Below are 14,312 nucleotides of genomic sequence, written 5' to 3' on the forward strand. Positions count from 1 at the left end.
GTCACTTTTCTAACTACTGACGATTTTGAGTAGGCCTTATAATTGCTTCAGATACATAATGCTTTCATGAACAGTATCACCTTTATGTTAGTGCGTTATTCCATTACCATTTTTAGAAAGGCCTAAGCAGTTTTACTTCATGCATTGATTATGTCTAATGTAGTTCTACTCATCATTATTTTACACTTCCTGTCAAATAATATCTGGTCTTGTATTGTATTCTAGAACAAACCCCACAACAGAGAGAGAAAAGACCGACATAAAAAGAGGACAGTAGAAATATTGAAGATCTATAGGAATGGATTAGAATTGGCATACAAAAAGAGAAAAAAAAAAAAAACACACCATTAAAGTTTGGGATATCTGGGTTATGCACTATCTGTACTTACTAATGAACACCATAATTTCAGTCATCTGTGTACAAGTTGAAGTATGTCATAAGACAGCGATCTCTTGAAACCACTTTTTTCAAGCTGTAATTCTCTAATGCTGCAAAGTATTTTGGTTTAACCCTTAATTTCAATTTTATTACATATAATTACGATATGCACTATAGTATTTTCCTCATAGTTCTTTTGAAAAACTAGAAATTTCGAAATTAATTTCTGTCAAGTAAATTCTCTTGTGCTGAGAAGTTGCATACTTTTGAAATGCGTTTATTAAGTGTCAGGTCACCTGTAGGCAAAATCTTCAAGCTGTAAAATAACTTTTTACTACTAAGGAAAGATTGTAAATTATACTTTATTTAAACCAAAATACTCCTTGGGAAGTTTCCTCTACCGAAGTATCACATACAAAGGGTATGCAGGAGGTATACACTACAATTAAAACCACTAATACATATTTTGGAAGCTAATATTTCTTTAAACACTTATATTTCAGTAAAACAAGAATTTTATCAGTTCAGTATTCCAACGGCATGTCAATTTTATTGTCATGCAAGGTCACTTGGTAATATTTATATAACTTCAGAAGTCTTCCTGTTTACATTTTTGCAAACTGAAAATTCCATATGCCAATATTGTGAGGAAAGAAATGCTAATCACAGACATTTCGTCATTTCAAATGCCATGTAGGAGAAATAGTTATTAGGATTTTAGCATTTATCCGATACTGTACTGTAGTTCGGAGTCCCATGGACCACTCAAGTCTAATTACAGTATACAGACTCTCATGAAAGTTTTAAAACATTCCATTGCCAAAATCTGTGTATATCAATAGTTTTATTTTTCTGATGATAATTGTACTTAGAACAACCTTTCATATATTTTTTTCTATTGTATAACATCATGTATGAAACTATAATATGTCATATTTGCTTTGGGCAAACTGAAACATGGAACTATGCAATTTGTGATAAAGAATATATTTTCTTTTTTTTATTAGTTACACTGTAGTTTTGTTTCTCAAGCTAATGGAAGTCCTTCAAGAACATTAAATAAATGAGACAAGACACTAGCCTCATATGAAAACCTAAGTAGGGAAAGGGTGGGAAGGTAATGCCTAACATAAATAGAACTTCAGTCTAGATTAGTGTATTTTGTGGTCCGTGGAGCAATTCTACTTCAAAACAATTGTTATTACGGAGAATTAAATTTCAAACAGATTGTAATCTACCTAATTTACCTCAGGGATGAATGGGCCCTAATTAACATAATGATCTCCCTTGGGATTTATAAACTTATGGGCTAAGAGAAAATTACTTGGGTTTATTTTGTTTTAATGATGGTTGTTGTTGTTGAAGATTGCTTGAGCTATTGCCCCCTAGAAACAGCCTGGAGGGTCTTTAATGACAGCAGCAGGTTATTAGATACCCACGGTTAATCTTTTCACATTAATAAGTTTAGCAACATACAAAAATACTATAAATTTATTTCCAACCCTCACGGTAAGGTAGATGGACTTTAGTCATTGGACAATATATAAGGTTTAGTTTACTAAACTATTGAAGAAAGGATTGGATATAGCTATGGGGGTCCACAAAAATGAAATTAAGAGGAAAATGGGTCTATGGGAGGTTAAAAAGTTTTAAAAAAGGTTGAAAACAACTGATCTAGATAAAATTATGCAGCAAATTTTCTTAAAAGTTGAAATATACTGCATTGAGGTATTTGCGTTTTTAGAATTAAAGAAAGTTGAAAACAAATTACATTAGTTGACTCTTAAGATTTCCTAATTCCTAGGTAGCATCTATTACATAGCATAGCAAAATGTTTCTTGTAGATAACAGTAAGAGTTAATTTGTAATACTTCACAGTACCAGTAAAATTACCAAGAAATAAAACTACTGTTACGAGAAAGCAGGGAAACTTGAACAGAAAATTGAGAAATGGATCTAGTTCCTGTATGAAAAAAGAACTATGCTTTGAGACTGAAATAAATATGCTGATGTTAGGTAAACACCAATGGATAATGTCACTTAGGAAAAATCTCAACATTTTTTACATCCATCTTCGAATAAGTTCTCATTATACCCTCGTCAGAGTAAGTCTTTCAAGTTGGTTAAAAAAAGCCGAGATTTTTATGAGTGATACAGTCTTAGTAATTTTAAGAATTACTGTAAATAGAAACTATAGTACTTTTACCAAATTGAAAAGTTACTAAGATATTCACGAGCATGGAAATTATATTAATTCAATACAATAAAAATCTAAATGTTCAAATGCTGGCTCAAAATCTGTTGACATGCTGGCTCAAAATCTGTTGACTTTCAATACTTTTATATTGGGAAGGCCAAGTTACCATCTTTATATCTGGTCAAGACTACATGGGTCCAAATTTAGGCAAATTGTCACCAAGTTTTCAATGAAGTCTGACTACTGTATGTTGTAATGCATGACTAGTGTCAATCCCTCAGGGTTAGAATTAAAAAGTATATAACACTGCTTGTGTTTTGGCATTTAAGGAAAATTGCCTGTATGATGGTAACTCCTACTTGTGAAGTGATTTTAAAATTGCTTCAATATTAAATTCAAGAAGTACTTAACTATATTCAATCCTCTTTTGACTCAAAATTCTTGGTAGTCTTTGTTGATCTAATGGAGATTATTTTTATTTTTATTTCAAACTGCTCATCCTTTATTTTACTAAAGTTATTTTACACTAATTTTTATTTTGCTTCAAAAACTGGCAAATACCTGTCAGCACTTGGCAGGCCACTTCTTTCCTAATACAGTAGTTTGGTTTGCAATTCCAAAACCAAATTGTGTCTTGAAAGTGGAATTCTTTGAGTTTTGTAATTACTAAACTTTTTACGACTTTGGTCTTTTAAAGCAGCACATATTGCTTTCCATGGACTTTATACAATATTTCTTCCTAATCACATGATCTGTTTTTTACTCAAAATTTGTGATATTTGGTTTCCATTTATTTAGCTTTTATAAATGAGGAAAATTAGTGAACCAACCTTTTAGCAAAGTTAGTCATCTGGAAAAATTTTTACAAATTGTGTAGAATTCTGGATAACATGATACAGTGTAACTGAGAAGTGATTGAGACCACCTAATTGCTGAAGAGTTACTACCATGGATGAACAGCATGTACAAACAGGGTGCAGAGTTTACAGAATTCTCCCAAGACGAGGCATGGATAAGAATATGTGAAAGGAAGTTTGCCACTTTAGATGTACAGTATATGAATGGATATTATTGTTCAGTTGTTTGATATACATAGTCTGTTAGGCTAAGACTACATTTGAGAATATGAATTGTGGACACACAAATCAATAGGTCACTAGTTATTGATTGCATATCCCATGTATATACAAATACATTCTTCACTACAAGATTCCTAATTCTTATGTTTAACTTGGGATTGCCTTGGTGTTTGTCAGCATTGTTACCTTTTGTCAGATTTTGGGCCCAAGTGAACTTCTGTAGAAGTAAAGGTATGCAGTACTGCTCCCAAGATTGATCAGCAGGAATCACATGATCAGAAATATGGTAAATAGCCTATACTAATGTACTAAGAATTTAAGAATAAACCACTTTGTTTTTATAGGAAGTTGAGATAATGTGGTTCACAAAAGTTTTCTGATGACTCAGGTATAATACCCATCATGCTAACAAAAAATTACACTTTGATGTTTAAGCTTATTTGAAATGTTTGCAGAGATTCTAGATGTTGTTTAGTACGAACTTTTAGACTCTATAACAAAATGTTATAATGTTAAAGCCATTTCTGTAAATAAGGATATCCTTGATGATTCATTAAAGTTTGAAGTTCATCCTTTTGCATATTGTTAATTATTAGTTGAAAAAAGCCTGCAGTTTGTAAGGTATAAAGTTTTCCCATTTTAAAAAATCTTTGTTGGTGGAAGATGAAGAAGATATCCTTGTAATTCAAGAAATTCATGCCAAGTTAGGAAAAAAAAGGAACAGAACTTCAGGAATGTAAGCTTTGAGTCCCAATATTAACCTTTTAAGAACCAAATAAATGACCATCTGATATTTTTAAACATCCATGAGCATGAAGTCTTATTGTCTTATGTTCTACTTCCTTTATGGTCATGTTATCTGATGATAATCTCGCTTACCAACTTCATTTTTCTCGACTAGTTTTCCACTATAAAAATTTCATATTTTCCCCTTGCAACTCATTTTTTTTCTTTAGACTCTCAATATCTTGATTTCACTCTTAAAACCTTTTGTACTCGGCAACTACTTATCATTTATACTAGCTAAGCTAAACCCTTGGAAACACAATGCTAAGCCCAATGGCTCCAACAGCGAAAAATAGCTGTTAGGAAAGAAAATAGATAAATAAAAAACTATATGAGAAGTAATGAATAAAGAATATAAAATATCTTGAGATCGGTAACGTTAAAATAGATATGTGATATATTGTTTGAGCTATAGAGAGACCTATGTCAGCTTTTCAACATTAAAACGTTCGCTGCAAGTTTGAACTTCATAAGTTCCACTGATTCAACTCTTACCATAGTTAAGCTCTACCATTATGCATTAAAAGTATGGAAGAATTTGTAGTAGAAGTGATATCAGCATGCTCTCGCAGAAAAGCTGGTTAGTGTAGTATTTTGTAGGTTTAGATAGTTTTGATATGGAGGAATATTTTTATTGGACAGTTATTGAAGCCATTTAACTTCGAACAGTATGCTCACAATATAGAAATTGTATCAGGTTGGCTTCATAAAAATGTAGCTTTTTCTTTAAAAGTTTCATGCATGGTATCATTATGAATTAATTATAAAAATTTTAGTTATTGTGTAAGCTATGATATTTGCTTGGAATACCATCATACAAGTTAATTCTTTGGCATGCAAAGCATGATGGAAGAAACTTTAATTATAACGGTATATGTTTGTCCTTCCACTAAGCAGAAGTGAAACCATGACTTGCTCATCATTCAAAAAGGTTTGCGTGGCCAATGTTTGTGGTATAAAAATACTAGTGAGAGAAGTTGGCATGTAAAGGGAAAAACTATGCATGGTGTGCAATAAGTGATTTATAAATTTGACACACTATCTTATACATATATTTGAAGCCTCATCTTCAGTATTTAGCACATAAATTCAATAAACAGGTCAAGTCATAAATGTATATTGCACAAAGTTCACAAGTCATAAATTCATTGTAATTATAAGCATTATACATAGTACAGTGTCTGGTACAACTCATTATACATGTACTGTATCCAGCAAATTAAAAAATTGATATAAAAATAATTATGAAGAATATGATATTAGCTATTTCTTACAACCTACACTATATATTGATGAACTGGAAGCTACAATAAACATATGTATAAAAATGCAGTTCTGTATTATACATTAGTCTAAAAATAGACAAGTCAAATTCCAAAAGAAGTTATTTTGTAACTTTCAATGACTTTAATTCAACCATTACTTTAAGAACAACAGATGTTGCTTTGCAATTCTAGCACTATAAGGTTTCATTCATGTTTATAGTAATGGTAATAACAAAAGGAACTAGCATTCCCAGTTTCTATTGTCAATTTATTAATACTAGTTTGGATGAGATTAAAATTCTGATAGGGATAAATAATAAATATCTGATATTGATGTGGTTTAGAAATGTGATAAAAAAGGATAAGGAGTAATTAGAAGAGAAAAGATGTTCTGGATGTGGGATGAGGAACATCAAGGTAAGATAAGTAACCGATATAGAAGTGGCATGACAAGAGACTAGCTGGAAGTCCCCAAAGCCACCAAAAAAAAAAATACAAATGAAGACCTATGCCAGATGGGAAATTAGTCCTAAGGGTCAAAAGACATAAGGAATTTGAAAGGGAAGTTCTGACCTAAATATGGAAACTATGATGGATATCATATGCTACAGTAATTGTCATATTTGACCTATTGGAATGAACATATATCCAAGTCACAGAAAACAAATAACTGATGTCCATTAGAATAACTAAAAATTATAAACCCAGTTTTTTGTTATTTTTCCTTTTCCCATCCTCCAGGGAAGTGAAAAGTTAGTACAGTAGGTGAAAAGGAGAAGAATTGATTATATGGTTGTTTATTCATTGGTTTAAGAAATACTAAATATTTAATGAATAAAATTAAAAACCACTCAAATATGGAACATTTATTTTCTATCGAGAAGGTAATTGAAGTGAATTTTATGCTTGCACTGCATTATATTATTGTTTTGTGAAGGTGTTTGTGATACCTCTAAAAGGACATAGCCACATAATAATCATGAAATTAATATGTACCTCAAGAAACTATTTAATTTTGTACAGGCACAATCAGTTATTAGCAGTCTATGGGAATTGTGTAGTTGAGCATTTGTATAAATCAATCATTAATACAAAGAAAATAAGGAATCATTCCTGAAGGGTCAGATACTCTGATCCTTGCAATTAAAATGCTATTGGCTGTTTTAAACATGAAATAAGTTAATTTCCAATGTTTTTTACTGGTTAAACTTCCATGGTGATGTATTTTCCGACTCATTCTTTATACTAGTAAAATAGAAGGCAGAGCTAAAGAATACAAAATATTGTAGTGTATAAAGGTTTCTAAATGTAGATTTCAACCTTCCATAATTGGAGTTTAGTTGGTCGTGTTATTAGTTAGGAATCACATGTGGTTTTATAATGTTAAACCAAATTGATAGCCTACTAGACAGATACTATTCTCTAGAAATCTCTTTTATCTTGTATTTAACCCTTTTATAATGACTTTTAGGTATCTTGCTTTCTCTGTTTACTCAGCTATTACAGTACTGCACTCTAGCCCATATATAAATGGATTTATTATATTTTAATTTGAATTTCTTATAATTTCATTTATTTTGTAGTAGTCATTCTTAAGAAAAGAACATCTGACTTAGCAAGAGAAAAGGACTATAACATCCTAATGAAAGCCTTTATCTGGCTTACTAAGAAAATAACTATTATCCAGTACTGTACAGTATATCTCTTTATTTTTTCATTCATAAAGCTAATGAAGTCTTGTGTACTTGTAAATGCTGTCTTTTGATTTGATGTCATATGGTCTTTAAGCAATCTTCAAAAATTTATAAGTCAGAAATTTTGAAGTACTGTTTCACATTTAATCAATAACTTACATTTTTTATCATTCATTTTTATTATTTTCCCCAATTCATGTTTCAATTCTATGTTTGACGAAATGTAGCCAACTGTATATCCTGGCAAAAAGTATTTTATATATTATGCTGATGTATCAGAAACATGTTTTTAAGTGATCTGTTTTATGATTCTTGATGCAAATTACTTGTCAGATTTATTTTGCATCTTTTGTAATAACATTAATGGGAAATATCAACCTCATAATATTAAAGGTTTTGTAACTTTGTACATTTCAGACACTGTATAGTTTCTAGAACTTCATTGCAAGAATCACCAATTTTCACATTACCAGTTATTATTGGACTTGGACCCTCTCCAGCTCTAATATATAGTACACTGTTAAAGAAGTCCTTGTGTACTGGGTGATATGCTCAGCATTTAATGTACAGAATTAATATTACCCAGATGAAAAAACAGGAATTTTGTAAGTATAAATAAGCTTTTTCTATGTTAGAATTTTTACTTCAGCATATTCAACTTTGTATTTTATTGGTTCAAATTTGTGAACTTCAAATTTTCTTGAAATGGTCATAGACTTTACTATATACTACCAAAATCAATCTGATTATTCTACTGTCTTGGTTATTAACTAACTACATGGCAGCCAATCTGCTTCCCATAATGTAGACCTATTCATTAATGAAAAATATGATAATTGTCTTATTTAGCTTGTCTTAGCACTAATTATCAATATAGAACGAAGCTTTGTAGTCTTGTAGTCCAGCAATTACATCACTATTATATGCATATTCATTTAATCTCAGCCAGTGGAACTTAAGTCTTCAAGGCCAGGGAGTTTGCATGAAAGCTTTTTACCATTTATCTATCACAACCTATCAGGGCATTAAGGTGGTACTCTAAACCAAGCACATTCTGAAATCATTTACGTTAGTTTTGCAGCTTGATTCAGTTTGCTTCAAAAGAGGTAGAATTTTGTTTAATTTTGTTTAAGTCACCATGGTTGCATGTGCCATGGTTTAACATTGCCTATATGAGAAATTTTTTTTTTGGTAAAGTATTGCTGTAACATCATAAAGCCAAAAGGTTATTGTGATGAGAGGGAGAATATGGATAAGAAACAAGCCATTTTGTAATTCTCATATCCAAGATAGATGGGTGAAGGGATCAGGCTTTAGAATGAGAAATTGTCAAATGGTGGAGCTATCACTATTTATTTGAAAATTTACCTTCCCTCTCCTTAAACATTATTAACAATTATAGATAGTTAAAAAATATTATCCCAAGACATGAAATTACTTTCATGTTCCCAAGACTATATAATATTTAATATTCCATTAGCCAAAGCTATTACCTTTACATCCACTCTGTTATTGTTATATTTAACAAAACTTAAGAAATCAACATTATCAAATTTAAATTTTAAGCACTCAGAAGTGTATATTTCAAAACTTCAAAGTAGCTAATTACCATTAAAAGATTGTCGTTGGATGTTGCTAAATACCTACATTCTTGAGATTTCTGCAAGCTGTTGGAAAAATAAGTTAAAATACAAAATTGGCTAGATTGAGTAAATTTGTCATCATAACAACAAACTCATTTGTCTATTGTTCCCAACATAAGAGAAAGCCATGACCATTCAAGTATCACAGCCTCTGAAAAATCTGCTATTTAAAAGAAATTGAATTACTGTAATGATGATTTACTTTACTATCTGCAACTAATAAAGCTTTCCTCAGTCATCAATGGTCATTAAAAATAAGCTGTAAAACCACTTCAAAGTTATGATGCTTTTCATCATCACCATTTGTTTTATGTTACTGCCACAACCAAATTCATTAAATGTATATACAGTATGTACATGAAAAAATGTGTTGTCCTCAGATGAAATGTATTTAGAAGAAAAAGTGTGAGATGGTGAAAAATTGTGTGGATACTATGAAGAAAATATTTCTTAATTTATATTAATCCTGACATTACAAGAAAAGCGATCTATTCAATAAATACAATATTTCACAGGAATATTCCCACTTTTCTGTAAGGTTCAAGAGCTATGTACAATACTGTGAAAGTTAATTTACTTTCATTAAGACATATTTAACAGGAAGTGCAATTAAGTGCAATTTTAAAACTTTGAGTCATTTTCCCAAATTTCTTTCAAAGAGCAAGTAATCATAACTCCAAAAGGAAAAGCATGTCACTGTACAGAAGTTCAAATGAATTAAAACCTGTAAGGAACTATGAATTGAAAAAATTAATTGCATGGAGCTCCAAGGGAACCTTCTTTCGGTGATAACTTATAATTAGGACAGCCAACCTCTACAATTTCTGGAATGGTTTGAACAAGATACACAAAAAGGCAGAGTAAAAATCACCAACTTTTATTCATAATGCGATATTTTATATACAAACATTGAGTTTTCAAGGATATGAATAACTGGTTGGGATGCAGCTGTACATATGCATGAATATTTTTGCGGGAGTTCTTAAATGGGAAAGGGTTTATTTTCCATGATCTGCTAAAGAAATCTAAATATCCTAAGCTCAAAAGAAAGTTCACTTTTGCACTGAAGTCCTTGTCTTGTCACCAACATTCACACTTGCATGAGGGTGTTTTATAACACATTATTTATTAGGACTGCTTTTACTACAAATCTGTAGTACTTTAAATATGGACAACATAAGCCCCTCTCTCTCTCCTGCATCCCTCCATAGAAGGGGTAATCAGAGATGGCTTAGGATCTAACTGGAGAGTCACTCTCGAGAAGCAGTGCTGCAGCACACACAGGTATGCATTTGTCCCAAAAAAGGACTAAATCATTGCATGCTTGAGTACTTCTAAAAGCTATCCCTCCAATTTATCACCATTTAACAACAGTAAGATCCAAATTCACTTCCTAGCACAGAGTAATAAAAGGCTACATCTTATATTTTATAAAAATGTCATAAAAAACTAATTTATAAATCAACATGGCAGAACATAATTCGATTTGGGATCTTAGCATCCCTTTCTTCTTTTAATTTACAACATTTGATTCACATGTTTTGCTCTTATAGATTGTTTACACAGACTGTCAGTACAGTATAAACAAAAGAAAAACCTTTAGGTCTTAGAAATTAAAAAGAAAAAAAATTACATAAAAAAAGAGATCAGAGTCCCCTCTATAAAAATAAATTACTGTAACTATATCTAGAATAATGAAATCTGATGGAACAACAGATACAAATTTCAAAAGAAATACCTTGTTAACCATTGTCTAAACTGAGTGCTCCAATAAAATTTTGATGTATAACATATGCTGCCCTTGTCCCAAATAATAATGGGATTCTTCAACAGCACACACACAAGCACATTAAGAAAAGAAAAATAATATATATATATATATATGTTTTCTTTAACAACTCACTTATTGTCAGTTGCATCGATGCAAATAGTTCATGTTAAAAAGAAAGAGACCCAAGTGGCCTCTTTTGTATGGCACAGGCTACACTTTGATTACAGGATATTAGCTGAACAATCTTTTTCTCTTGGAGAAATTGTTCAAATAGAATTGGACCTAAAATGATGAGTAGATTATTTAGAGCATGAAATGCTGTATGCAGCACTTTTAAGGTATGCATTAATCCTGTGGAATGGACAAAACTATTAGTCCTAGTTTGCTCAGCCAATTCCATTGAAACCAACAAATATCCATATTGTTAATATCCAAAATTTTAATCTAAAGTTTGAAGTCACAATTAGCAACCGCAGTTACCCCTTTGTATACCATTTTCAAGAACAAACTAAGCTAAGTACTATTGGAATTTTTCATTGTGAAGTGAGGAAAGAGGTTATATTTCTTTTAAAACCACGGCAATTACGCGCACCAGCCGTGAAAGTTTTGTCATGTTCATTTTGGCTTATATATTATACAGTAACACCACTGATCACTGTTCTGGGCACCTAAACATTAATTCAACAATAACTTTCCATCACCTTACTCCCACCAGCAATATTCCCCTCCATCACCATTTCAGTGTCCATCTCCTACACCATTAACCAACATGCAGGCCATGGAATATCATTCACAACAGCGAAATACTTACGTATTTTCATTTTGTTTCTTTTGGTATGCAATTGGGGACTGAATTGCTTTAAGGAAGTCCTTTTGAGTTTGTAAAAGATAGCGGATCTGTGACACCCACTGATTTCTATCGTCTTCTGATGCACCCTGACATACAAATGCCAAATATGGTTTTCGAGGGTCCGTGGATTTCAGTACAAATTTAAGAGGATCTCCATCATCTACGCTTTCCTCTAAATTCATCTTGTTAACCTTCAGGTAAGAAAACATTGAATTAGAATAATTTTAAAATCCATATTTTATTCATGAACAATAATAATTTTTTTAATAAAAACCCTCGCTCATATACAGTCCATATTTTTTATTCCGAATATCCAGACATTGCAGTATTTGTCTAACACACACAATTGTAGTCCTCTACACATGCAGCAGCTAAAACTTGAGTTCTCTATTAATGGCTTTCTCATTTTCAAAGGTCTAGAAATGAGGCTGTGTGATATACAGGCCTTGGAAGAGGGAGTACATTATATAAATAAATGATAGGTTTATATTTATAAAAATCAATCCAAGATTAAAAATAAGATTTGCTTCCTTCACTAAGCATCACTCATACACTTACACCCCTAATTGTAATTTAGGAGGGAGGTCGTAGTTATAGAATAAACCAAAAAGCTGATTATAATTGCAGGCTCTGTGGTACACTCTTGGGACAAAGTGCGAGTTAGACCAAACCCTATCTTTTGCCACATAAGAGAAAATCAGAAAGCATTATACATTAGAAATGTAGAAGCTAGTGACCTAGAAGACTGCATATGTGAGGATATCTTAAAAGAAAGGATGAAAATGAATGATTAGAGAAAGTAGATATTGTCTTCCCATGATAATCAAACCTGCTCCAGTTGCAACTACCAGACCCACGAATTAAGAATCTATGCAAAGGCAGATTTGCACTTACAGTATGTGACTTATCCAGTTAGTAGGAATCATACTGATCCATTTCAAACACTCGCACCAAGCCAGAATAATTATCATCTTAGTATAAGATCCAACAGTGAGAAGTCATATAATGGTTCATATTGTGGCTGTGTGGGAATTCTTACAACCAACGACATTTAGGTCCATGAAGCTCAAAATATGTATCCCATGACAACTTGTGACTGGCACAGCCAGAAATTTTTAAGGGATGGTGTCCACAACAAAACTTTTGTAGCAACCATGTAGAGATTGGAAAATGGGATGTAAATTTACAATAGTAAACTATAAAAAGGGTCTAATACATAAAATAAAATATTTTGAAATAAAAAGTAACACTTTATTTCAATGATACTATTTATAGGCTGAGACACACCTTTTTGCTTAACTCTGTCAACACTGCTTCACTCAGCTGTATTTGACGGTGAACATTAAGCATTACTAGGACATTCAATTGTATCTTCTCAAGTACAACTTGAATCGCCGAAGAGACGAAAAACTTCTTTCTGCCATACAAGTAGAGACCCGGAGAACCATCAAAATATGTAGCAGCTTGTACAGTATAAATTAGGGTAGAAATCCTTAGAATAATTTTGGAGTTCTGTTGCATTTCGGCAGTTTTCCTTTTCTAACCTGCCAATGACTCTTTGTCAAACTTAAATTTCAGACCTTACATGATCCTTATTGTTATCCAAGTCTTTTTAATACTTAGTTTTGCTTCATCAATTTTATTGGTTGTTAATACGCTGCTGAACCCCTTCAAAATGGTAGTGTGATAGATAAATCTGTCTTTTAATTCTGAAATTATATGGTCAAGGAACCAAATGTAAATTGGTGTTATGTTGTTATTGAATCTTCATTTGGCATATTTGCTCCTCCTATTTGCTAACAACAGACCCTTGGTACAGCGATTTAAAATCCTACTTCATGACCTTTCTTTGTTAAGTCAGCAAATATCAAACTGAATTTTAGTTCAGCCCATGCCCGAAGGGCCTCAAACCTCTTCCTCATCATTGTCTGCTAGCAACACAGCTTAAACTATGTTCAAATTTACTTGCTGCAGTGCCTTGCACAAGTTCAACGTGAAGCTGAAAACTTTTCTGATGACCAACAGACATGTTGAATTCTGCATCCTGAATTGCACACATGACATTTCTGGAACATCATACACCGTTTTACTTGGCATGTTATGATGTATAATGTATGTAATTGTAGGGAAGGTGTTGATAGCCCTGGTGTATAGTTTATAAAGTGGTGTATGGCACTTCTTGTGTGTGGGTACGCTGAAGCTCCTTTGTGTTTTCAGATCACGTTTCACGTACAAGCTGTTTTACACCGACATTCTACCAGCGCTCCAGATCATGATTTTTGAGATTTAGGGGGTTATTTAGAAACACATTAATAGGAGAGGTCTTCTAGAATTACTTTACATTATTGTGTGGTTTGTTCAAGAAATTTATTGCTGGAGGATAATGATTTTCATTTTCTTAGTGATCCATGCAGGGGACAAAAAGCGTGATTTGAATAACAGTTGTAGGGAATGTAGCTCCGTAACAGTTCCTTATATGAAGAAATATGGTTAGGTAGTGGCTATCTGTTTAAATTATTCCAAACAAAAGGAATTTAACTTTTGGTTCATGGGAAACTAAACTCCATGGAAGACTAAGCTAGTTGAATGTAATGAGGATGCTGTTGCTAGCACCACTCAAGCTATTACTGAGCTTTCTGAGGTAGGTA

The 14,312-nt window shown here is 32.1% G+C and overlaps 1 protein-coding gene across 1 annotated transcript in view; it reads right to left on the bottom strand.

Annotated features, from left to right (window-relative positions):
* The window catches only part of trio (trio Rho guanine nucleotide exchange factor), a 979,236-nt gene that overhangs the window by 140,425 nt on the left and 824,499 nt on the right, over positions 1-14,312 (bottom strand). The window contains exon 36 of the mRNA XM_068383253.1: positions 11,626-11,855. Within this exon, the coding sequence (XP_068239354.1) occupies positions 11,626-11,855 (230 nt within the window). The remainder of the gene's footprint in view (positions 1-11,625; positions 11,856-14,312) is intronic.

Source organism: Palaemon carinicauda, chromosome 11, assembly GCF_036898095.1.
Source record: "Palaemon carinicauda isolate YSFRI2023 chromosome 11, ASM3689809v2, whole genome shotgun sequence".
Taxonomy (NCBI): Eukaryota; Metazoa; Arthropoda; class Malacostraca; order Decapoda; family Palaemonidae; genus Palaemon; species Palaemon carinicauda.